At 44.1% G+C, this 26899-nt stretch overlaps 1 protein-coding gene across 1 annotated transcript in view; it reads left to right on the top strand.

Annotated features, from left to right (window-relative positions):
- Window positions 1-26899, top strand: part of wdr27 (WD repeat domain 27) — a 150017-nt gene that overhangs the window by 14210 nt on the left and 108908 nt on the right. The window contains exons 9-15 of the mRNA XM_038974620.1: window positions 2263-2384; window positions 4604-4677; window positions 14215-14290; window positions 15000-15071; window positions 15303-15412; window positions 15548-15637; window positions 23455-23576. Of these exons, the coding sequence (XP_038830548.1) occupies window positions 2263-2384; window positions 4604-4677; window positions 14215-14290; window positions 15000-15071; window positions 15303-15412; window positions 15548-15637; window positions 23455-23576 (666 nt within the window). The remainder of the gene's footprint in view (window positions 1-2262; window positions 2385-4603; window positions 4678-14214; window positions 14291-14999; window positions 15072-15302; window positions 15413-15547; window positions 15638-23454; window positions 23577-26899) is intronic.

Below are 26899 nucleotides of genomic sequence, written 5' to 3'. Positions count from 1 at the left end.
CTATTCATTGACTACAGCTCAGCGTTCAACACCATAGTGCCCTCAAAGCTCATCACTAAGATAAGGACCTTGGGACTAAACATCTCCCTCTGCAACTGGATTCTGGTCTTCCTGATCGGCTGTCCCCAGGTGGTAAGTGTAGGTAACAACACATCTGCCACTGTGATCCTCAGCACAGGGGCCTCTCAGGGGTGTGTGCTCTATCCCCTCCTGTATTCCCTGTTCATCTATGATTGCATGGCCAAGCACAACTCCAACACCATCATTAAGTCTGCAGACGACACAACAGCCTGATCACAGACAAAAATGAGACAGCCGATAGGGAGGTCAGAGACCTGACAGTGTGTTGCCAGGATAACAACCTCTCCCTCAAACGTGATCAAGAGAAAGGAGATGATTGTGGACTATAGAAAAAGGAGTGCCGAGCACGCCCCCATTCTCATCGACGGGGCTGTTGTGGAGCAGGTTGAGAGCTTCAAGTTCCTTGGTGTCCACATCACCAATAAGCTATCATGGTCCAAACACACCACGACAGTCGTGAAGAGGGCACGACAACGCCCATTCCCCCTCAGGAGACTGAAAAGATTTGGCATGGGTCCTCAGATCCTCAAAAAGTTCCACAGCTGCACCATCGAGAGCATCCTGACTGGTTACATCACCGCCTGGTATGGCAACTGCTTGGCCTCCGATCGCAAGGCACTACAGAGGGTAGTATGTACGGCCCAGTACGTCACTGGGGCCAAGCTTCCTGCCATCCAGGACCTCTACACCAGGCGGTGTCAAAGGAAGGCCCATAAAATTGCTAAGGGCTCCAGCCACCCGAGTCATAGACTGTTCTCTCTGCTACCACACGGCAAGCGGTACCGGAGCGCCAAGTCTAGGTCAAAAAGGCTTCTTAACAGGTTCTACCCCCAAGCCATAAGACTCTTGAACAGTTAATCAAATAGCTACCCGGACTATTTGCAGTGTCCCCCCCCCCACCCCCCCCCCCATTTTTACACTGCAGCTACTCTCTGTTTATTGTCCATGCATAGTCACTTTACCTACATGTATAAATTACCTCGACTAACCGGTGCCCCCACATGTTGACTCTGTACCAGAACCCACTGTATATAGTCTCGCTGCCGTTATTTTATTGTTGCTCCTTAATTATTTGTTATATCAACAAACAAAAAAATCTTAAATCTGCATTGTTGGTTACGGGCTTGCTTGTAAGTAAGCATTTCACTGTAATTCCTGTTGTATTTGGCGCATGTGACAAATAACATTTGATTTGATTTGATTTTTATCTGCGCATGTGCACGTGGTAGACAGGGCACCAAAACAGCAGAGAAGTTGAGCTTCGTGCTTCAACGCTCTTAGTTGTTGTGGAAATTGACCCACTATGCTGTTTACTTTCTGCATCTACATAAAGGATTTTTCTTAACGTTAACACGGAACCCAAACCGCCTGCCGCGTGCGCCATCGTGCATAATTTTTTTTTTTACCCCCACACCAAACACGATCACGACACGCAGGTTAAAATATCAAAACAAACTCTGAACCAATTACATTAATTTGGGGACAGGTCGAAAAGCATTAAACATTTATGGCAATTTAGCTAGCTAGCTTGCACTTGCTAGCTAATTTGTCCTATTTAGCTAGCTTGCTGTTGCTAGCTAATTTGTCCTGGGATATAAACATTGAGTTGTTATTTTACCTGAAATGCACAAGGTCCTCTATTCCCGAAAATGAATCCACACATAAAACAGTCAACCAAATCGTTTCTTTCTTGGCTTTTTCTTCTCTTGACTTTATATTGCGATTGGCAACTTTCATAAATTAGGTGCATTACCGCCACTAACCTCGTTCGTCTTTCAGTCACCCACGTGGGTATAACCAATGAGGAGATGGCATGTGGGTACCTGCTTCTATAAACCAATGAAGAGATAGGAAAGGCAGGACTTGCAGCGCGATCTGCGTCACAAATAGAACTGACTTCTATTTTAGCCCTTGGCAACGCAGACGCTCTCGAGCAGTGTGGTTGCGATAATTGAATAATATAGATTTCTAAATTTATTTTGCAACGCGAGTGGTGTGGTCAGCCTGTTAACGTTAAGGATCCTAATTTCGTTTAAGTGTTTAAACGTTCACACCACTAATATATAGTACTTCTCATACAGTACATTTGTCAATGACCTATGCTCCTCACAGAGTAAAAGTGTTCAGTCACAGTACAGTACTCACATAATTTCATTTTCTCTCTCTCTCCCCCTCCTCCAGATGATCTTTGTGGTGACCTCTCTATTTGAGGCCCTGGTGTCTGTATTGGAGGTGAGACTGCTGGGGTCAGGGTCCGTGGACAACCTCTGTCAGCACCTAGAGGGGCTCTCCGTCATGCCCAGGTGTGTGTTTGTGTGTGTGTACCTCTGTTAACTTCTGGGGAAACCTTGTTTGGGGTGGAGGGTATATCTGTATAGTGGACACAGGGTTCGCACTAGGTGCGTGAGGTGCTTAAAGTACTTGAATTTGGCACTCTGAAATTCAAGTACTGGATACCTTGAAAATCAGAAATGTACTCAAGCTAGTACTTAAAAAGTACTTGAATTAAAATGAGAGGAGAACAGAAAATGATCAAATATATTACAAAAATATTACAAAAATGTATTGGTCTTGCTAATTAGTTTTCAGGCAGACTACCGAGTTTTACAAAACTGACTGATTAGGCGCCAAACGTCACATCTATAGCATCCCCCAAACAAAAAAAAACAGACTCGGAGAATGAGTGTACAACTGGTAAAGACTTGCTGATATTTCAGTCAGATGTCTAGCTAGTTAAGTAGCTAGCTTTAACTAGCTGGCTAGAAGGATGAAGTTAGAAGCTAACATTGAACGGAGCCTGACCTTAGCAGCTGAAGTTGACTGAAATTAAGTTAGCTATAATCAAAGGATGGGCTACTATAAGTTCTCATAACAAAATACATTTACTTTATAGAGAGTAGTGAGATAGACAGTGATGAGTCAGGCTGCAATGAAGGAGGCAAAGGAGATACACAGAGAGAGGAAGCATTGAAGCAAGCAGGGAGAGAGGTTAGTAGTACAGTGGTTCCCAAAGTTGGGGTCCTTGACCCATGTGGGGTCCCCTAAAATTTAAATAGGGTTTCATGAGAGAATTTTTGTTATCAAATACATGAATGACTTGTTTCTCTTCATATGGGTATAGAATGCAACATTTTAGAGTCAACTAAGTGCCTTTTAATGTCAGAATTCACTTTTGTGTCGTTATGTGTTGGGACAGCCTGTGGGACCAACAATTTAGTAAAATATAAAGACAATTTAAATATAAAGACAATTTAATATTATTATCATGTACACTGAACAAAAATATAAACGCAACAATTTCAAAGATTTTACTGAGTTACAGTTCATATAAGGAAATCAGTCAACATCATCAGTACTGACGTACCGCTCATGTATGTAGTAAATAAGTAGTGGAACACGTATTATTGAGTAGAACTTGTAAGGTAGTGATGAATAGTACGTTTTTAGTATTTTTCATGAGGTTGTGGCGATATACTGCCACCTGGTGGCGACCAGAAACAATGGCATAATAGGAACTATTACAAATTGATGGTCCTTGAAAATAAATATTAGTGTGAAAAAGTACTTGGAAGTCCTTGAATTTGACTTGCCACTGTCTGTACAAACCCTGTGAACATCTCTAACAAATGAGAGTCTCTGTGCATCAAAGACCGTGTAATCTGTAATGAATAAAGTGTGAACTGTAAAGAATGTCTGAGCTCATGTTGGGCCAAGACTTTACAAAGAAAAATACGTAGTTAGACACTGTTGCACTTATGCCATACAATTAACAACCAAAGTTTTGACAGTAAACTGTCTTCAGCTTGACCTTACAGCACTGTGAAAAATAAGATGTACATTTCACAATTATGTAACCATGGTATGTATGGATGGTTTTGCAGGGTTAAACAGAAAGTTATACGGTTGGGCCCTGTACCCACATTGTTTCAAACCAATAACTTACATGCATGTGTGGTTCAAACCCCATTCACTAAACCGGTTGCTGCTTGAGGTGTGTTGGCACCATTAGATCAGTGTAATTGGACATGTTTACTCATAAAAGAGTAGCAAGATAGAGAAACAGCACTGAGGCTCGTTCTCCCTCTCACGCAGATGCATGCCAGGGCACCCGACTGGCACGCATTGTGTGAGTACGTGGGTAGGGGTACTTTACTTTACAGGGTCTCTCCATTGCCATCGTGTGTGTGTGTGTTCCTCTCATGCAGACGCATGCCAGGGCACCCGACTGGCACCACCCAGCCTGTGTGTGTGTTCCGGTACTTTACTTTACAGCTGACTGTGTGCCCCCCTACCCTCAACTTCCATCCCCTCCTGCTCTCCCTGCTATTACCATCTTAAAGACCTATTCTGAACCTTTTATACTGTGTCGTTTTGTGATGATTCAACAGTATCATACTGCTGAAAAGTGGGTGGCGGGGGTTATTCATCCATAACCATCCATTGGAAAATGCAACACACACACAGCTTTTTTATTTCCAGTAGCTAAGGAGCAATTTAGTTTTTTCCCTCTTCCTCCTTTTAGTGCCCCTCTGATGCCTGAATCTCCTCTCAATGCTGAGTTGAAAAAGAAGGGTCCTAAACCTCCCACAAAAACAGGTCAGCAGCAAGTATCAACCGTCCTGGCTTACCACACACACACACACACACACACACACACACACACACACACACACACACACACACACACACACACACACACACACACACACACACACACACACACACACACACACACACACACACACAAGCACCGGGCTTGCCCCTTCACACATAAACACACTAATGCACACAACCACATGTTATAGCCCACACAGTGTTACCCAAGAACCACTGTTGAATGAATTTGAGTTTGTGGTCCGGTGTTGGTCAGTTGGTAAGAGTGTAGTGCTAGCAACAGCAGGGTTTGTGGGTTTGGTTTCCATTGGGGTCACATATACTAAAATACATGTGTAAAATATGCACTCACTTGGATAAAAATGTATACTAAATGGCATATAACAGTATTACTGTAGGCATATATATTATTAAAAGGATTTACCGGTCCGTTGTATGGTTTTCTTTTATGATTGGCATGTCCACTGCTTAGTTTGGCTACAGGTCACTTCCCTTAAACTATATCATGTTCCATAGGGGGATTCTACATCTATTATTACTAGAGATACTGTAACTTCTTCCCCTGGCTAATTGCAGCCGCATAGACTAGAGCTACTGATCATCATTATCTGAAAATATAGAGGGCAGGATGGAATTATTACATTATCTACCTCTGCATAACAGATGGGATGGTCAAACTTCTGGACAGACACGTTTTCTACCTCTGCATAACAGTGGATACCCATGCAGGGGGGGGGGGGAAGGCACTGTAAGGTTCTGCTTTTCTTTTCTTACTCAACCTTGTGTTCTTTTTCTTTGCTGAGAGTCGGGAAGCAAGTTCTGGGAGTGAGTGTTTTAATAATGAAATAAAACAATAAACACATAACACAAACAACGCACCGACATAAAAACAGAGTCAATACCACCTGAGGAAAGAACCAAGGGGAGTGACAGATATAGAGAAGATAATCAAGGAGATGATGGAGTCCAGGTGAGTGTCATGAGGCACAGGTGCGTGAGACGATGGTGACAGGTGTGCAGGATAATGTCTTGTTCAGTAGATAAAGTGAGGCTATGTCTTGTTCAGTAGATAAAGTGAGGCCATGTCTTGTTCAATAGATAAAGTGAGGCCATATCTTGTTCAGTAGATAAAGTGAGTCCATGTCTTGTTCAGTAGATACAGTGAGGCCATGTCTTGTTCAGTAGATAAAGTGAGGCCATGTCTTGTTCAGTAGATACAGTGAGGCCATGTCTTGTTCAGTAGATAAAGTGCGGTCATGTCTTGTTCAGTAGATAAAGTGAGGCCATGTCTTGTTCAGTAAATAAAGTGAGGCTGTCTTGTTCAGTAGATAAAGTGAGGCTATGTCTTGTTCAGTAGATAAAGTGAGGCCGTATCTTGTTCAGTAGATAAAGTGAGGCCATGTCTTGTTCAGTAGATAAAGTGAGGTCTTGTTCAGTAGGTCTTGTTCAGTAGAGAAAGTGAGGCCATGTCTTGTTCAGTAGAGAAAGTGAGGCCATGTCTTGTTCAGTAGATAAAGTGAGGCCATGTCTTGTTCAGTAGATAAAGTGAGTCTATGTCTTGTTCAGTAGATAAAGTGAGGCCATGTCTTGTTCAGTAGATACAGTGAGGCCATGTCTTGTTTAGTAGATTAAGTGAGGCCATGTCTTGTTCAGTAGATTAAGTGAGGCCATGTCTTGTTCAGTAGATACAGTGAAGTCATGTCTTGTTCAGTAGGTCTTGTTCAGTAGAGAAACTGAGGCCATGTCTTGTTCAGTAGATAAAGTGCGGTCATGTCTTGTTCAGTAGATAAAGTGCGGTCATGTCTTGTTCAGTAGATAAAGTGAGGCCATGTCTTGTTCAGTAAATAAAGTGAGGCCTTGTCTTGTTCAGTAGATAAAGTGAGGCTATGTCTTGTTCAGTAGATAAAGTGAGGCTATGTCTTGTTCAGTAGATAAAGTGAGGCCATGTCTTGTTCAGTAGATAAAGTGAGGCTATGTCTCGTTCAGTAGATAAAGTGAGGCTATGTCTTGTTCAGTAGATAAAGTGAGGCTATGTCTTGTTCAGTAGATAAAGTGAGGCTATGTCTTGTTCAGTAGATAAAGTGAGGCCATGTCCTGTTCAGTAGATACAGTGAGGCCATGTCTTGTTCAGTAGATAAAGTGAGGCCATGTCTTGTTCAGTAGATTAAGTGAGGCCATGTCTTGTTCAGTAGATACAGTGAGGTCATGTCTTGTTCAGTAGAGAAACTGAGGCCGTATCTTGTTCAGTAGATAAAGTGAGGCCATGTCTTGTTCAGTAGATAAAGTGAGGTCTTGTTCAGTAGGTCTTGTTCAGTAGAGAAAGTGAGTCCGTGTCTTGTTCAGTAGATAACGTGAGTCCGTGTCTTCAGTAGATAACGTGAGGCCGTGTCTTGTTCAGTAGATAACGTGAGGCCGTGTCTTGTTCAGTAGATAGTGAAGCCATGTCTTGTTCAGTAGATACAGTGAGGCCATGTCTTGTTCAGTAGATGAAGTGAGGCCATGTCTTTTTAAGTGAGGCCATGTCTTGTTCAGTAGATACAGTGAGGTCATGTCTTGTTCAGTAGGTCTTGTTCAGTAGATAAAGTGAGGTCATGTCTTGTTCAGTAGATAAAGTGAGGCCATGTCTTGTTCAGTAGGTCTTGTTCAGTAGATAAAGTGAGGCCATGTCTTGTTCAGTAGATAAAGTGAGGCCATGTCTTGTTCAGTAGATAAAGTGAGGCTATGTCTTGTTCAGTAGATAAAGTGAGGCCATGTCTGAGTTCAGTAGATAAAGTGAGGCCATGTCTTGTTCAGTAGATACAGTGAGGCCATGTCTTGTTCAGCAGATACAGTGAGGCCATGTCTTGTTCAGTAGATACAGTGAGGCCATGTCTTGTTCAGTAGATAAAGTGAGGTCATGTCTTGTTCAGTAGATAAAGTGAGGCCATGTCTTGTTCAGTAAATAAAGTGAGGCCATGTCTTGTTCAGTAGATAAAGTGACAGATCTGTGGTGTATAATTAGACCCTGGAAGCTCTGACTTTACTCTGTTGGAGACAGTAGCACAGACTGTGTTTTACACACTGCCATTACAGACAGTTAGTTCTACGCACGCACGCACGCACGCACGCACGCACGCACGCACGCACGCACGCACGCACGCACGCACGCACGCACGCACACACACACACACACACACACACACACACACACACACACACACACACACACACACACACACACAGAGAGAGAGAGAGACTGTGATTTACACACAGTTAAAGCTAACAGAAATCTACTGTTAAAGAACATGGCTCCCCAGAGAGTGTGTATGTGTGTAGCTCGGCCTACACCATGCTCAACCCTAGTAGAAAACTTTCCTAGGATTCCCGTAATTCATGGCCATTTGCTGTTTTGATTATACACATACTATATATACCATGGAGAATACAAACACAAGGAGTTTGCGGTGAATACACGCAGGCAGACACGCAGGCAGGCACGCATGCTCGCATGAAGGCAGGCAGGCACTTAGGTAGACAGGCAGGCAGGCACATAGGCTATGATGCTGCCATTTTCCTCTGGATTCCCCATCTAATGGGGAAGACGTGTAGAACACTGTTTCACGTCACACACACACACACACACACACACACACACACACACACACACACACACACACACACACACACACACACACACACACACACACACACACACACACACACGTACCGTTTCGGTTAATGGGGAGGACGTGTGGAACACTGTTTCACTCCATCTTTGGCATGTCAGTGAGAACCCTCCACATGTTCGGCCCAGACAGGGTTAAAAACAACAACAAATATATTTTCCTGTTCTCTGAAGAGAGAGAGAAAGAGTTTATCAAATTAGATGAACAACATGACTGCACCTTCTTAATTTAAATGATCCTCAAGTTGTTTTGAAAAACAAGGCCACAAATCAATGACACGTGTGTTATTGTTATAGAATAGTTACAAATGTTTTGAGGATTTTTTGAAACCACTATACAGTTTCTAATTTGTATCCTGTCCTGTGTGACAACATCTTCCACTCATGGGGTGTTTGTTGTTGTGGCAAGATTTATGCTCCACTGCCTTCCTATAGATTCCATACAGTACTTTGCGGGCCAGGACCTGTGCTCACTGCTTAGGGACACAGTCCAAGGGGACACTTCAGAGTTACCACACTGAGAGATGGGAGAGTAGACTGGAGAGAGGAAAGTGATAGAGGGGGAGATACATGGGAGAAAGGAGAGGAGAGAAGAAAAAGAGCGAGGGGTTATGAGAGTGAATGAGTGGTGATGAGGCCTCTCTCCAGGCCCTTCCTGGCATGTGTGTGTGTGTGTGTGTGGACAGGAGGAAGTGTACCAACGTGCTGTCTGTCTGACTGGGGCATCAGTAGACCGACAGGACAGCAGCAGAGGAATGTGTTATTCTGACCCTCAGCTGGCGAGCTGTGTACTGTGGTCGGTTTCAGTCAGTCAATCAGTCCGTGTACTGTGTTGCAGACAGAGAGACCAAAGGATGAATGCACAGACGGGCAGACATACATAAAGAAGGACAGACAAACCAATGTACATACAGAAAGGCAGGTAGACAGGCAGGAATGAAGGCAGACAGACAGATAGATGTGCTGACAGACAGACACATGGACAGATGGGGAGACTGACAGACAAAGGCAGACATGCAGGCAGGCAGCTATTCAGGCAGACAGACAGGCAGGTAGGTAGGTAGACATTCAGACAGGTAGGCAGACAGGCAGATAGGCACTTACTTGTCTTTCACGTTCAGCTAGTGTTCTTCATACTAGGAGAGAACAGTAAAACCGGTAAAACGTCAGTACAGGGACAACGTGGAGTCAATTCAATAACTCAGACATGAGACCTATGTGGCAGAGACTTCAGACAATCACAGATTGTAATTAAGGGAAAGCCAGCCACGTTGCGGACAGTGACGCCTTGCTCCTGGACAAGCTAAACACCTTCTTACCTTAAGGAAAACACAGCCCCGCTAACGCGGGCCACTGCCGCTCGCGGGGACTGTGAGCTCTCGTTCTCCATGGTACACGTGAGTAAGACATTTTAAACCTCGCAAGGCTGCCGGTCCAGACGGCATCCCAAGCCGCGTCCTCAGAGCATGCGCAGACCAGCTGTCTGTAGTGTTTACAGACATATTCAATCTCTCCCTGTCCCAGTCTGTTGTCCCCACTTGCTTCAAGATGTCTACCATTGTTCCTGTACCCAAGAAAGTGAAGGTAACTGAAAAGACTATCGCCGCATAGCACTCACTTCTGTCGTCATGAAGTGCTTTGAGTTGCTAGTTTTCATATCACCTTAATGGAGTCATTAAAATTTGTTTTTCAACCACTCCACAAATTTCTTGTTAACAAACTATAGTTTTGGCAAGTCGGTTAGGACATCTACTTTGTGCATGACACAAGTAATTTTTCCAACAATTGTTTACAGATGGATTATTTCACTTATAATTCACTATCACAATTCCAGTGGGTCAGAAGTTTACATACACTAAGTTGACTGTGCCTTTAAACAGCTTGGAAAATTCCAGAAAATGATGTCATGGCTTTAGAAGCTTCTGATAGGCTAATTGACATCATTTGAGTCAATTGGAGGTGTACCTGTGGATGTATTTCAAGGCCTACCTTCAAACTCAGTGCCTCTTTGCTTGACATCATGGGAAAATCAAAATAAATCAGCCAAGACCTCAGAAAATAAATTGTAGACCTCCAGAAGTCTGGTTCATCCTTGGGAGCAATTTCCAAATGCTTGAAGGTACCAAGTTCATCTGTACAAACAATGGTACGCAAGTATAAACACCATGGGACCACGCAGCCGTCATACTGCTCAGGAAGGAGATTCGCTCTGTCTCCTAGAGATTAATGTACTTTGGTGCGAAAAGTGCAAATCAATCCCAGAACAATAGCAAAGGACCTTGTGAAGATGCTGGAGGAAACAGGTAAAAAAGTATCTATATCCACAGTAAAACAAGTCCTATATCGACATAACCTGAAAGGCCGCTCAGTAAGGAAGAAGCCACTGCTCCAAAACCACCATAAAAAAGCCAGACTACGGTTTGCAACTGCACATGGGGACAAAGATTGTACTTTTTGGAGAAATGTCCTCTGGTCTGATGAAACAAAAACAGAACTGTTAGGCCATAATGACCATCGTTATGTTTGGAGGAAAAAGGGGGAGGCTTGCAAGCCGAAGAACAACATCCCAACCGGGAAGCACGGGGGTGGCAGCATCATGTTGTGGGGGTGCTTTGCTGCAGGAGGGAGTGGTGCACTTCACAAAATAGATGGCATCATGAGGCAGGAAAATTATGTGGATATATTTAAGCAACATCTCAAGACATCAGTCAGGAAGTTAAAATTTGGTCGCAAATCGGTCTTCTAAATGGACAATGACCCCAAGCATACTTCCAAAGTTGTGACAAAATGGCTTAAGGACAACAAAGTCAAGGTATTGGAGTGGCCATCACAACACCCTGACCTCAATCCCATAGAACATTTGTGGGCAGAACTGAAAAAGCGTGTGCGAGCAAGGAGGCCTACAACCCTGACTCAGTTATACCAGCTCTGTCAGGAGGAATGGGCCAAAATTCACCCAACTTATTGTGGGAAGCTTGTGGAAGGCTACCCGAAATGTTTGACCCAAGTTAAACAATTTAAAGGCAATGCTACCAAATACTAATTGAGTGTATGTAGTAAACTTCTGACCCACTGAGAATGTGATGAAAGAAATAAAAGCTGAAATAAATCATTCTCTCCACTATTATTCTGACTTTTCACGTTCTTAAAATAAAGTGGTGTTCCTAACTGACCTAAAACAGGGAATTTTTACAAGTATTAATTGTCAGGAATTGTGAAAAACTGAGTTTAAATGTATTTGGCTAAGGCGTATGTAAACTTCCGACTTCAACTGTATGTAAGAATGCTGTTCATCGACTACAGCTCAGACTTCAACACCATAACTCGGAGCCCTGTGTCTGAACCCCGCCCTGTGAAACTTGGTCCTGGATTTCTGACGGGCCGACCCCAGGTGGTGAAGGTAGGCAACAACACCTCCCCTATGCTGATCCTCAACACAGGAGCCCCACAAGGGTGCGTGCTCGGCCCCCTCCTGTACTCCTTCACCCATGACTGCGTGGGTACACACATCTCCAACTTTATCATCAAGTTTGCAGACGACACAACAGTGTTAGGCCTGATTACCAACAACAACGAGACAGCCTACAGGGAGGAGGTGAGGGCCCTGGCGGAGTGGTGCCAGGAACATAACCTCTCCCTCAACGTCAACAAAATGAAGGAGCTGATCGTGGACTTCAGGAGACACCAGAGAGAGCACACCCCCATCCACATCAACGGGGAGAGGGTGAAAAGCTGCAAGTTCCTCTGCGTGCACATCACTGACAACCTGAAATGGTCAATCCACACAACCTCTTCAACCTCAGGAGGCTGAAGAAATTTGGCTTGGGCCCTAAGACCCTCATGAAATTCTACAGATGCACAATTGAGAGCATCCTGTTGAGCTGTATCCCCGCCTGGTATGGCAATTGCACCATCTGCAACCACAGGGCTCTCCAGAGGGTGGTGCAGTCAGCCCACCGTGTCACCGGGGGCACACTGCAGCACCCGGCATCACAGGAAACAAAGAAGATCAGCCACCCAAGCCACGGCCAGTTCACTCTGCTACAATCTAGAAGGTGGAGACCGGTGCATCAAAGCTGAGACCGAAAAACAGCTTCTATCTTCAGGCCATCAGACTGTTAAATAGTCACCACTAGCCGGCCTCCGCCCAGTACCCTGCCCTGAACTTAGTCACTGTTACTAGCCGGCAACCATCCGGTACTCTACCCTGCACCTTTTAGACTGCTGCCCTATGTACATAGTCATTGAACACTGGTCAATAATGTTTACATACTGTTTTACCCACTTCATATGTACTGTATATACTGTATTCTAGTCAAGGCTCATCCTATATAACTGTGTACACACCTTTTTTTCATATACTGTCCATACAGTGTATACACACCATCATATGCATATATATTTATATTCCGGACTTTGACATTGCTCGTTCCGATATTTCTTAATTTCTTTATTTTTATTTTGGGGGTTTGTGTGTATTGTTAGGTATTACTGCACTGTTGGAGCTAGCAACATAAGCATTTGCTGCACCTGCGATAACATCGGCAAAATATGTGTACGCAACCAATACAATTTGATTTCTTAGATTGCCAGATCGGAATACAGTACCCCTTATATTGTGGACTCGCTCCAGCCTCCAGTCTCAATGCAGCCATACAGTCACACAGAGGCAGGCTTATGTTACGGAATAGACACTGCACCGCTACCTACCATTTTTACAATACTTGGAGGCTTGAATTGTACTCAATGCTTTTTCTTGCCCAGAGTAGGGTTGCAAAGGGAGGGTATATTATTGGACACTTTCTAAGTTTAACAGTAAACTACCAGCATTCTGGTAACTTTCAAGGAATATATTGTGGCCTTTTTGTGTATTTCAGATAATTGCAGGTGTCTAATTGTCTCTGGCCCTCTGTGTGGCCTTATCATATGTAAAATATGTTTATAAAATCAAATATGATTTTTGTATAAAAATTTGAATGACAAAGCTGTAAAACATGATCCTAAATATAAACCGTCAACTTGGTGAATACCGTAGTGTTTAATATGAGGGGTTCAGCATGAAATATCCATTATTTATTTTGTACACACTTTTATTATTTTATGGATTCATTGTAAATGTTTTGTTGTCAAACTGGTGGCAGTTGTGAAAAAAGTCAATAGTTGGAAGAGTTGCAGAGTTAATTGAAAATAATGCCATTGTTGATTAGATGCTTTTTTCCATTAATTAGGCTAGCTTTGGAACCTTAGTCCAGAGTTACAGTTTGCACTGTTCGGCCTTCCCTAGTTACCTTATGGCAAAAGCAGTGCGGTGCAGTTCAGCTCTTATTTTATGGAAGTGTGTCACTTTTTACAAAGACTTTTAACATTCATAAAACTGCCTTCTAGTTTTAGTTAAGAACAAAGGACTTTGTTAAAACAATCAAAGTATGCTCCAGAAAACACAAAATAACCGTCTCTCCTTTTTCAAATGTAACGTGTAACGTTAATATAGCTTTTCTTAGTTACGAGGCTATTTGACTTGTCCTTATTTTGCCTGCGGACGACAGGATACGTTTTTTGGGAAAACCACACACATGTTTTAATGGCTGTGGAAAAAGTGAGCTCACTCCACTCCAGAGAAGTGAAGGTTCTGACAGCAAGGAGAGGAGCAATGGGCTACGTCCCACAGACACACACACACCATCATTCCCTCCCTTACTCCACGAGGACAGAGACAGAGATGTCTGTAGGATCCTAATGATGATCATATGAGGTAGAATATAACTAGTTCATACTGTTGGTGAATGAAGGGTTCATATAAATCTCTGCATATCCTATCAATGACTACATGTCTTATCTCTCCCTCTCTGGCTCAGGGAAACGTGGTGTGAAGGAGCAGCCTCTAGTTTTCCACACACAGGTCAAGTCATCAGGATACACACAATCTCCCCGGTAGGTTGTGCATGTGTGCGAGACGGGAGTCCAACGGTTGAGGAATTGTTCCAACAGCAAGACTTTCTGTCCTTTTCTACCCATTGGAAGAGCACGTTACACATCAGAGAGCTATAATGAGACAAGGAAATAAGTCACAGAGAAAATACACACAAAACCTTACAATATTAAACCAGCCTTCATATTAGATAGATTATGTTTTTGTTACATTTCTTTCTGTCTTTTTACATAGGTGTTAACTAAGACAGTGTTAGAAAAATAAATGTTAAGTATATGCAGAATATATTTTTGGTCTTGGGGTGTGTAGTTTCTGTTCACTGTTTTAGTTTCCAGTTAATTTATTCTTTGGTCATATTTTATGTGGAAAGTTTTTTTAAATAAAATGCTTTTCCCTCTCTTTCATGTTTTCTTGCACAGGGGCAGACTGGGACCAGAAATCGGCCCTTGCGTTTGTAATACACCAGTAACCTTTTTTCTTTGAGTCCCCACCCCCATTATTAGCCAGATATTGATCATTTTGCATAAAAAAAATAAGTTAGACAGGCCCACTGGGCTAAAAATTCACGGGCAAATGCCAGATGGCCAGTCCGCCCCTGTTCTTGCATCAATATTAAGGCCAATGTGTTGGGGTTCAGGGTTAAAGTTATTATATTATGTTGTTAATAAAATGAAGAAAATGCAATTTTACATAAATATGTTTGCTTTTCAGAATGACAATGTTCTCACCCAAGACTAGTGTTCAGAAGAAGACCCCAGGACCTACAAAGACCAACAAGAAGATGTAAGCAGACCACCATGTCCAGATATATTTAGGGCCGGTTTCTCAGACAGATAGATACAGTACAAAGCCTAGACCTGGACTAAAAGTTAGTTTCATGGAAAATCTTCAATGAACATGCATTTTAGACCATTAGTAGGTTTAGTCTTAGTCTGGGAATCCAGCCCTTTGTTTTGTACAAAATTCTTGATGTTTTTTCCATATGAATATCAACATAATTATGCTTTATTTTAGAGGATGTCTCGTTAGTGATTACCCAGGAGACACTGCAGCACCCAGTGTCCCACACACTAACCTCAGCACAGTCAAAACCCCTACACCAGTTTGCTGTACCCAATACTCAGGTAACTCTCTCTTTTTTTGGTCTCTTTTTATCATACTTTCATTTATTCCTTTACCAAGAATCATTAGAATCATACAAGCTAATATATATATATGTAAATATTTGTTTATTTGTATTTTTTGTCTTCTCTTCCCAGGAGATGGAAAGCAGATTCTGTGTGGTCTGGGAGACAGATCTGTATTGTTGTACAAGTCCTCCCTCACTGGCACTCCAGCTGTTTACACAGGTAGTGGGGCAAGAAAAACACACACACACACACACACACACACACACACACACACACACACTGACTAGAAACCTCAAATTCTGTTTATTTTACCTCAAGACTGTTTTGGTCCACGGTTCCCTTTTCCTCCCTGTTCCCTCCTTTTCACTCTCCTTTAAAATAAGTCTCAGTGAAAAAGAAAAGCAGTCGAAACCTTAAAACCCAAAGAACAGGACGGTGTGGTTTTTGATGACTATTTGTTTTATTATTTATTGAACCACATTTTTTTTTTATCTATCTCACCTGTCAATCATGTTGAGAATGATGTTCTAGCTCTGAGGTGAATCAAGGCAACTGTGGAGAGGATTGTTTTTCTTTTTCTCCCACTTTATTACTGAGGGTGAAACTTAGTTACTATATGGCTGAAAAATAAAGAGAGGAACTGAGTTTATAAGCCTGTTTTTATAAGCCTAGTGGAATACAGACTAAATCACTACCTAGCTTATTTTCACACTGTTCTCAGCCCAAGCTATCCAAGACCCAAAGTGTCCCCTAACCGTGATGGAAATAGTAACCTGCACCAGAGTCACATTCACTTTGAAATCTTACAGGATTTTTTAGCCTTACAGGATTTTTTAGCCTTTAAAGCCTGTATGCTAGGAACTTGATGGAGTGAGTGTTGCTGGCCTTTGTCTTAATGCTTCGTTACTGTTTTCATATAAAGGGTGAGTGAAGTGAATACTCTTCAGAATGCTATTTAAACTCAACTATTATCTGATATTTTCTTTACTGTTGATACCCTATGATGAGTTACTTATTTAATCTGGGATCGTAAACGATACTGGAAACAGGTCCAGAGGCTTAAGATAAAAGGCTTCAGGAGAAGATCCAAACATCCACCCATATCCTCTAACATCTAGATAAAAAAAAATATATCCTGGTGATGGTGAAGCATTATCGGGTTCTCTGCCACGGCGTGAGCGTGAGTAAGGTGTTTGGTTAACATTGTCTTTTACATTCTCCTGAGAAAGAGTAGGACTTATTGATGGTTTGGAGAGAAGGGAGAAAGCTGTGTTCCGCTCTCCTCCGCAGATGGGCACTACAACAACATGTCTCCCTAACTGCTTCTGGAGCTAATTTAAGATATTGCTCAACATCTGCACTCCATCTAACCCACAGCCTCCCTCCCTCCCTCCCTCCCTCACACACACACACACACACACACACACACACACACACACACACACACACACACACACACACACACACACACACACACACACACACACACACACACACACACACACACACACACACACACACACACACATACACACACATATCCCTGATGCTTGCTTTGATAGCAGCATTCTCTTGGAGGTGAATTGTGTTGATTTATAGAGCTTTCTACAGTCAGCAGACCACAGGATTCTAAATATCTGGCCCTGTGATCCACACACAAACACCAGTCAGTCTGTGTGGTTGGGTTCTTAACAGCTAAGACAGAGACTAGTATGGCCAGTCAGTGTGGTTGGGTTCCTAACTGCTAAGACAGAGACTAGTATGGCCAGTCAGTGTGGTTGGGTTCTTAACAGCTAAGACAGAGACTAGTATGGCCAGTCAGTGTGGTTGGGTTCTTAACAGCTAAGACAGAGACTAGTATGGCCAGTCAGTGTGGTTGGGTTCTTAACTGCTAAGACAGAGACTAGTATGGCCAGTCAGTGTGGTTGGGTTCTTAACTGCTAAGACAGAGACTAGTATGGCCAGTCAGTGTGGTTGGGTTCTTAACAGCTAAGACAGAGACTAGTATGGCCAGTCAGTGTGGTTGGGTTCTTAACAGCTAAGACAGAGACTAGTATGGCCAGTCAGTGTGGTTGGGTTCTTAACAGCTAAGACAGAGACTAGTATGGCCAGTCAGTGTGGTTGGGTTCTTAACAGCTAAGACAGAGACTAGTATGGCCAGTCAGTGTGGTTGGGTTCTTAACTGCTAAGACAGAGACTAGTATGGCCAGTCAGTGTGGTTGGGTTCTTAACTGCTAAGACAGAGACTAGTATGGCCAGTCAGTGTGGTTGGGTTCTTAACAGCTAAGACAGAGACTAGTATGGCCAGTCAGTGTGGTTGGGTTCTTAACAGCTAAGACAGAGACTAGTATGGCCAGTCAGTGGATGTCATATATCAATGAAAGGATGAGTGGTTTGGCATATTGTAGGCCAGTGCTTGTTAGGTGTTGTTAGACTGTCTCCACTAGATGACAGTTCTGTAGGCCAAATCAAATTTGATTGGTCACATACACATGGTTAGCAGATGTTAATGCGAGTGTAGCGAAATGCTTGTGCTTCTAGTTCCGACCATGCAGTAATATCTAACAAGAAATCTTAACAATTTCACAGCAACTACCTTTTACACACACGTGTAAAGTAATGAATAAGAATATGTACATAAAAATATATGGATGAGCGATGGCCGAACGGCATAGGCAAGATGCAGTAGATGGTATAGAGTACAGTATATACATATGAGATGAGTAATATAGGGTATGTAAACATTATATAAAGTGGCATTGTTTAAAGTGACTGGTGATACATTTATTACATCCAATTTTTTATTATTAAAGTGGCTAGAGATTTGAGTCAGTATGTTGGCAGCAGCCACTCAATGTTAGTGATGGCTGTTTAACAGTCTGATGGTCTTGAGATAGAAGCTGTCCCTCAGTCTCTCGATCCCAGCTTTGATGCACCTGTACTGACCTCGCCTTCTGCATGATAGCGGGGTGAAAAGGCAGTGGCTCGGGTGGTTGTTGTCCTTGATTATCTTTTTGGCCTTCCTTTGACATCGGGTGGTGTAGGTGTCCTGGAGGGCAGGTAGTTTGCCCCCGGTGATGCGTTGTGCAGACCTCACTACCCTCTGGAGAGCCTTACGGTTTTGGGCGGAGCAGTTGCCGTACCAGGCGGTGATATAGCCCAACAGGATGCTCTCGATTGTGCATCTGTAAAAGTTTGTGAGTGTTTTTGGTGACAAGCAAAATTTCTTCAGCCTCCAGAGGTTGAAGAGCCCTCTCCTGTACTTCCTGTTCACTCATGACTGCGTGGCCATGCACGCCTCCAACTCAATCATCAAGTTTGCAGACAACACTACAGTGGTAGGCTTGATTACCAACAACGACGAGACGGCCTGCAGGGAGGGGGTGAGGGCCCTCAGAGTGTGGTGTCAGGAAAAATAACCTCACACTCAACGTCAAAAAAACAAAGGAGATGATCATGGACTTCAGGAAACAGCAGCTGGAGCACCCCCTATCCACATCGACGGGACAGTAGTGGAGAAGGTGGAAAGTTCTTCCCCACGCTGTTTGTGTGGGTGGACCATTTTAGTTTGTCCGTGATGTGTACGCCGAGGAACTTGAAACTTTCCATCTTCTCCACTACTGTCCCATCGATGTGGATAGGGGTGTGCTCCCTCTGCTGTTTCCTGAAGTCCATGATCATCTCCTTTGTTTTGTTTTGTTGCCGTTGAGTGTGAGGTTATTTTCCTGAAACCACACTGAGGGCCCTCACCTCCTCCCTGTAGGCGGTCTAGTCGTTGTTGGTAATCAAGCCTACCACTGTAGTGTCGTCTGCAAATTTGATGATTGAGTTGGAGGTGTGCATGGCCACACAGTCATGGGTGAACAGGGAGTACAGGAGAGGGCTGAGAACGCACCCTTGTGGGGCCCTGGTGTTGAGGATCAGCAGGGTGGAGATGTTGTTTCCTACCCTCAACACCTGGGGGCTTCCGTCAGAAAGTCCAGGACCCAGCTGCACAGGGCGGGGTCGAGACCCAGGGTCTCGAGCTTAATGACGAGTTTGGAGGGTACTATGGTGTTAAATGCTGAGCTGTAGTCGATGAACAGCATTCTTACATAGGTATTCTTCTTGTCCAGATGGGTTAGGGCAGTGTGCAGTGTGATTGCGTTGTCTGTGGACCTATTGGGGCGGTAAGCAAATTGGAGTGGGTCTAGGGTGTCAGGTAGGGTGGAGGTGATATGGTCCTTGACTAGTCTCTCAAAGCACTTCATGATGACGGAAGTGAGTGCTATGGGGCGATAGTCGTTTAGCTCAGTTACCTTAGCTTTCTTGGGAACAGGAACAATGGTGGCCCTCTTGAAGCGTGTGGGAACAGCAAACAGGGATAGGGATTGATTGAATATGTCCGTAAACACACCAGCCAGCTGGTCTGCGCATGCTCTGAGGACGCGGCTAGGGATGCTGTCTGGGCCGGCAGCGTTGCGAGGGTTAACACGTTTAAATGTTTTACTCACGTTGGCTGTGGTGAAGGAGAGCACGCAGGTTTTGGTAGCGGGCCGTGTCGGTGGCACTGTATTGTCCTCAAAGCGAGCAAGGAAGTTGTTTAGTTTGTCTGGGAGCAAGACACCGGGGTCTGCGACGGGGCTGGTTTTCTTTTTGTAGTCCATGATTGACTGTAGACCCTGCCACATACCTCTCGTGTCTTAGCCGTTGAATTGCGACTCTACTTTGTCTCTGTACTGACGCTTAGCTTGTTTGATTGCCTTGCGGAGGAAATAGCTACACTGTTTGTATTCGGTCATGTTTCCGGTCGCCTTGCCCTGATTAAAAGCAGTGGTTCGCGCTTTCAGTTTTGCGCGATTGCTGCCATCAATCCACTGTTTCTGGTTGGGGAAGGTTTTAATAGTCGCCGTGGGTACAACATCACCGATGCACTTGCTAATAAACTCGCTCACCGAGTCAGCGTATACATCAATGTTGTTGTTCGACGCTATCCGGAACATATCCCAGTCCACGTGATCGAAGCAATCTTGAAGCGTGGAATCAGATTCTGTCTATATGCTGGGAGCAACAAAATGGAGTCGTGGTCAGATTTGCCGAAAGGAGGGTGAGGGAGTGCTTTGTATGCGTCGTGGACGTTAGAGTAACAATGATCCAGAATTTTGCAAGCCCGGGTGGCGCATTCGATATGCTGATAAAATTTAGGGAGCATTGTTTTCAGATTAGCCTTGTTAAAATCCCCAGCTAAAATAAATGCAGCCTCAGGATATGTGGTTTCCAGTTTACATAGAGTCCAATGAAGTTCTTTCAGGGCCGTCGAGGTGTCTGCTTGGGGGGGATATACACGACTGATTATAATCTAAGAGAATCTTCTTGGTAGATAATGCGGTCGGCATTTGATTTTAAGGAATTCTAGGTCAGGTGAACAAAAGGACTTGAGTTCCTGTATGTTGTTATGATCACACCACGACTCGTTAATCATAAGGCATACAACCCCGCCATTCTTCGTACCAGAGAGATGTTTGTTTCTGTTGGCCAGGGCTTGGTTAGGTGCTGTTAGACTGGCTCCACTAGAGGACAGTTCTGTAGGCCAGAGCTCGGTTAGGTGCTGTTAGACTGGCTCCACTAGAGGACAGTTCTGTAGGCCAGAGCTCGGTTAGGTGCTGTTAGACTGGCTCCACTAGAGGACAGTTCTGTAGGCCAGAGCTCGGTTAGGTGCTGTTAGACCATCTCTACTAGAGGACAGTTCAGTAGGCCAGGGCTCGGTTAGGTGCTGTTAGGCCATCTCTACTAGAGGACAGTTCTGTAGGCCAGGGCTCGGTTATGTGCTGTTAGACCATTTCTACTAGAGGACAGTTCTGTAGGCCAGGGCTCGGTTAGGTGTTGTTAGACTGGCTCCACTAGAGGACAGTTCAGTAGGCCAGGGCTTGGTTAGGTGCTGTTAGACCATCTCTACTAGAGGACAGTTCTTTAGGCCAGGGCTCGGTTATGTGCTGTTAGACTGGCTCCACTAGAGGACAGTTCTGTAGGCGAGGGCTCGGTTAGGTGCTGTTAGACCATCTCTACTAGAGGACAGTTCAGTAGACCAGGGCTCGGTTAGGTGCTGTTAGACCATCTCCACTAGAGGACAGTTCTTTAGGCCAGGGCTCGGTTATGTGCTGTTAGACTGGCTCCACTAGAGGACAGTTCTGTAGGCGAGGGCTCGGTTAGGTGCTGTTAGACCATCTCTACTAGAGGACAGTTCAGTAGGCCAGAGCTCGGTTAGGTGCTGTTAGACCATCTCTACTAGAGGACAGTTCTGTAGGCGAGGGCTCGGTTAGGTGCTGTTAGACCATCTCTACTAGAGGACAGTTCAGTAGGCCAGGGCTCGGTTAGGTGCTGTTAGACTGGCTCCACTAGAGGACAGTTCTTTAGGCCAAGGCTCGGTTAGGTTCTGTTAGACTGGCTCCACTAGAGGACAGTTCTTTAGGCCAGGGCTCGGTTAGGTGCTGTTAGACTGGCTCCACTAGAGGACAGTTCAGTAGGCCAGGGCTCGGTTATGTGCTGTTAGACTGGCTCCACTAGAGGACAGTTCAGTAGGCCAGGGCTTGGTTAGGTGCTGTTAGACCATCTCTACTAGAGGACAGTTCTTTAGGCCAGGGCTCGGTTATGTGCTGTTAGACTGGCTCCACTAGAGGACAGTTCTGTAGGCGAGGGCTCGGTTAGGTGCTGTTAGACCATCTCTACTAGAGGACAGTTCAGTAGACCAGGGCTCGGTTAGGTGCTGTTAGACCATCTCCACTAGAGGACAGTTCTTTAGGCCAGGGCTCGGTTATGTGCTGTTAGACTGGCTCCACTAGAGGACAGTTCTGTAGGCGAGGGCTCGGTTAGGTGCTGTTAGACCATCTCTACTAGAGGACAGTTCAGTAGGCCAGAGCTCGGTTAGGTGCTGTTAGACCATCTCTACTAGAGGACAGTTCTGTAGGCGAGGGCTCGGTTAGGTGCTGTTAGACCATCTCTACTAGAGGACAGTTCTTTAGGCCAGGGCTCGGTTAGGTGCTGTTAGACTGGCTCCACTAGAGGACAGTTCTTTAGGCCAAGGCTCGGTTAGGTTCTGTTAGACTGGCTCCACTAGAGGACAGTTCTTTAGGCCAGGGCTCGGTTAGGTGCTGTTAGACTGGCTCCACTAGAGGACAGTTCTGTAGGCCAGGGCTCGGTTAGGTGCTGTTAGACTGGCTCCACTAGAGGACAGTTCTGTCAGCCAGGGCTTGGTTAGGTGCTGTTAGACTGGCTCCACTAGAGGACAGTTCTGTAGGCCAGGGCTCAGTTAGGTGCTGTTAGACTGGCTCCACTAGAGGACAGTTCAGTAGGCCAGGGCTTGGTTAGGTGCTGTTAGACTGGCTCCACTAGAGGACAGTTCTGTAGGCCAGGGCTCAGTTAGGTGCTGTTAGACTGGCTCCACTAGAGGACAGTTCAGTAGGCCAGGGCTTGGTTAGGTGCTGTTAGACTGGCTCCACTAGAGGGCAGAGGGTCATTATAATAGTTCTCTCCTGTGCCTGAGACCAAAGACATGACATTGTTCCAAGAGCAGTGGATGTATGAAAGTATATGTCAGTGTCTGTGGGGATGTTGTTGTAACCCTCACTCTGTTTAGCTGTCCAGTACTCAGGTTTCAGATTCACTACTGTGGTGAAGCCAAGCCGGCCATAATATAGTTTCTGGAACTTTGCTGGAAAAGACAATAGCTGCGTCCAAAATGGCACCATATTCCTTATGTAGGGTACTACTTTTGTCTGTGTCGTTATGAAGCTCTGGCCAAGGGTAGGGGACTAGGGAATAGGGTGCCATTTGAGAACCTATCAGAGCCAGTACATGGCATTACAGCATGGGTTAGCACAATGAAAATGTATGTGTGTCTTTCGGAGGGGTAGGGTTAAAGATGAAGTCAAATTTCGGTTGGACTTTGTGTACATTTGACAAATGAAGTGATCTTCATCTTAAAAGGGTACCAGGTTCACTCACTACTGCTGTTTCATCAACTCCAGGCTGACTCAGCACAACTCTGGATGTGTTTGCAGGTCATGACAAGGCAGTGAGCAGTGTGGCCTGGAGTCACAGCAGACAGTGGTGGCTGAGTGCCTCAGAAGACAGGACCCTCCGCATCTGGCCCACTGGAAGTCCTGAGCCTGCCGTTACCATGGTAAACACTCAGCATACATACAGAAGACACAATTAATCCCCAAATGTGTTGTACACATAATGTACAAAACATTAGGAACCCCTGCTCTTTCCATGACATATACAGACCAGGTGAATCCAGGTGAAAGCTATGATCCCTTATTGATGTCACTTGTGAAATCCTCTTCAATCAGTGTAGATGAAGGGGAGGAGACTGGTTAAAGAAGGATGTTTAAGCCTTGAGACATGTCAAATCAAATTTTATTAGTCACATGTGCCGAATACGACCTTACAGTGAAAGCCCCTAACCAACAATGCAGTTTCCCAAAAATATGGATAAGAATAAGAGATAAAAGTAACAAGTAATTAAAGAGCAGCAGTAAAATAACAATAGCGAGACTATAGACAGGGGGGTACCGATACAGAGTCAATGTGTGGGGCACCGGTTAGTTGAGGTAGTGTGTACATGTAGGCAGAGTATGCGTGCCATTCATAGGGTGAATGGGCAAGACAAAACATTTAAAGTGTCTTTGAACGTGGTACGGTAGTTGGTGCCAGGCGCACCGGTATGTGTCTAGAACTGCAACGCTGCTAGTTGTTTCATGCTCAACAGTTTCCTGTGTGTATCAAGAAGGGTTCACCACCCAAAGGACATCCAGCCCACTTGACACAACTGCAGGAAGCATTTAAGTCAATATGGACCAGCATCCCTGTGGAACGCTTTCGACCCTTTTAGAGTCCATGCCCCGACAAATTAAGGCTGTTCTGAGGGCAAAAGTGTTGTACACTCAGTGTATATAATGTAACAAAATAGTTCTATCATCGTGGCATAGTAACTTTCCATCTCAGGTTTTTCCAGTGTCCATGATGTGACAAGCCTCATGGAATAGTAAAAACCTAGTTAATGAGGTTGATGACATACTGTGTCTCTTGGCCCGGCGTTGTGTGATGTTGTTAGAGGGAACATCTGCACAGAACTCTGCTCGTCTGTCTATCTGTTTGTCTGTTGGCTGTGAGCATGTGCAGATCCTCTTCACTCCTTAACTGGACATCACACTCTCTCCTAGAAGTCCCAGAACATTTTACTCAAATCAAAGTTTATTGGCCGTGTGAAATGCTTATAATACTGTATATGTCTTTCCTTTATATCCCCATGCTTTTCAGGGTGGGGATCAGTTCCATTTCAATTCCGTCTCAATTCAATTCCAATTTTCCCGAAGACTGCTTTAATAGTTTTGACAGAAGCTTCTGACAATTGGAGACAGGGCAACAGAGTTTGTTTGTCTCCAGAGCGGTTTAGAGCGCATTGTGATGTTTCATTTTGGCAGCATATTCTGATTCTTTTTCAAAGCAGTTTTCTCCCCTCAGCTGCTGCTAACCATCCCAGCATCTCTCTTCTAAATGAGGAGATCCTAGACTTGGCAGGAACTCTTTCAGTTTGTCTATTTGTCGTGAACTGAAGCAGTTTAAGCAAGCATCTTGGCATCAACAAAGACATGTAATTCGGGGAGGGAAACTATGCAGGGTGAAGAATTATTGCACATGGCTTTGCACAATGAAGTTGATAAGATGTCTGTGTAATGAAGATCCACTATCTATCAGGCATTGGAATTGGTTCAGGGAAAAGAACTGTGAAAGACATTGATCTCTGGTGTTCTGTAACAGAACCATTATTTTCAAATCTTGAGAACTGGTTAATAATGTTATTTTTTGTTCCAAAATTGTTCCTAATGTTTAGTATATAATTCTGTAAAGTTATAATGCTAGTAAAAGCCTAAACACATTCCAGTTCACATCATGTCATGATGTTCAGCGCTTCAAGCCAAGCCCCCTCCATGGCCACCCCTCTCTTGCTCTCTCCCCACCGGTGAAATTTCATTTGCGCCTCATCTGACCAATCAAACATGTAAATAACTAGCTTAATTAAGTGTTCCATAGCAAGCTTCTCTTCTGTGCTAATGGGTCGAGTAAATTAATTAGCTATTTTGTAAAAAGCTATGTTGATTTCACATGTTAAAAAAATACGAAAAAGGACTATATGAACCCTAACTTGGGTTCGAACTAGTTCAGCACTTTATTTTCAGGTTGGAACAAACTGTCATACATTCCGCATCACAGCTGGTGGTTTTCTGATTAGGGTTGCAAAATTCCAGAATCTTTCCCAGGTTTTTCAGGAATTTCTGTTACATTAGATAGGCTATATAACGTTGCAGCTCCTACAAGCCCTGGGGCTAAGCGCCTGATGAGGCATGACGGCCTATAATCTCTTGGTTTGTCTTTTGGCACTGAAAAACGCTTCACCCTTCCCCTCTCTTCCCCTCTATTCTCCTCTCTTTCCTTCTCTTCTCCTTTCTTCCCCACTCTTCTCTTCTCTGTCCTTTTCTTATCCTTTCTTCCCCACTCTTCTCTTTTCTGTCCCTTTCTTCTCCTTTCTTTCCCTCTCTTCTTCTCTCTTCCCCTCTCTCTCTCTGTTAAAGAGTACCACATTATGCAGAGCCTGTTCCAGTGGTACCACACCCGGCTCCTAACATATGTCGACCAAGAAGACCACCTGCTTCTGTCTTTCCCACTGTCTCCTCTATCTATAAACCTCTTTACTTCTATACTGCCAAAATAAAAGCATCAAAGATATGAAAAGAGTGGCTTCAAAAAAGGGGACCACATAACTGCTCCACAACGAGAGCATAGCATGCTGACAAGGACACAGCCCCTCTCCCTCTGCTTCAATCCAAAGGATATTCTTTCATGAGTCTCTTTTTCCACATGGAAAATAGAAATTCCTGTGTCTTACTGACTTTGAGGCCAGGGAAAACTCCTCAAAGCGTTTTAAAGTGAGAAAGAGAGAGGGGGAAAGAGAGAGAGAGGGATTTATGAATGCAACCAACCCTCCTATTATGAATGAAACCCATCTATTAAACCCATCTATTAAACCCTTCTATTATACCCATCTATTAAACCCATCTATTAAAGGGTAAATCTATTTAATGCACATGTGGTATCAGGCCATGAAAGTAGAGGCTCATAGAGCAATAATTATATTCCAATAGTAAATTTCAATGTTATTTGAGGCTATATACATTTTTAGGATAGGGGGCAGCATTCAGAATTTTGGATGAAAAGCGTGCCCAAAGAAAACTGCCTGCTACTCAGGCCCAGAAGCTAGGATATGCATATAATTATAGATTTGCATATAATTATAGGTAGATTTGGATAGAATACACTCTAAAGTTTCCAAAACTGTTAAAATAATGGCTGTGAGTATAACAGAACTGATATGGCAGGCAAAAACCTGAGGAAAATCCATCCAGGAAGTGCCATTATTTTGAAATGGCTGTTTTTCCAATA

This window comes from Salvelinus namaycush, chromosome 35, assembly GCF_016432855.1.
Source record: "Salvelinus namaycush isolate Seneca chromosome 35, SaNama_1.0, whole genome shotgun sequence".
Lineage (NCBI taxonomy): Eukaryota > Metazoa > Chordata > Actinopteri > Salmoniformes > Salmonidae > Salvelinus > Salvelinus namaycush.
This window is presented reverse-complemented; position numbering and strand designations above follow the sequence as displayed.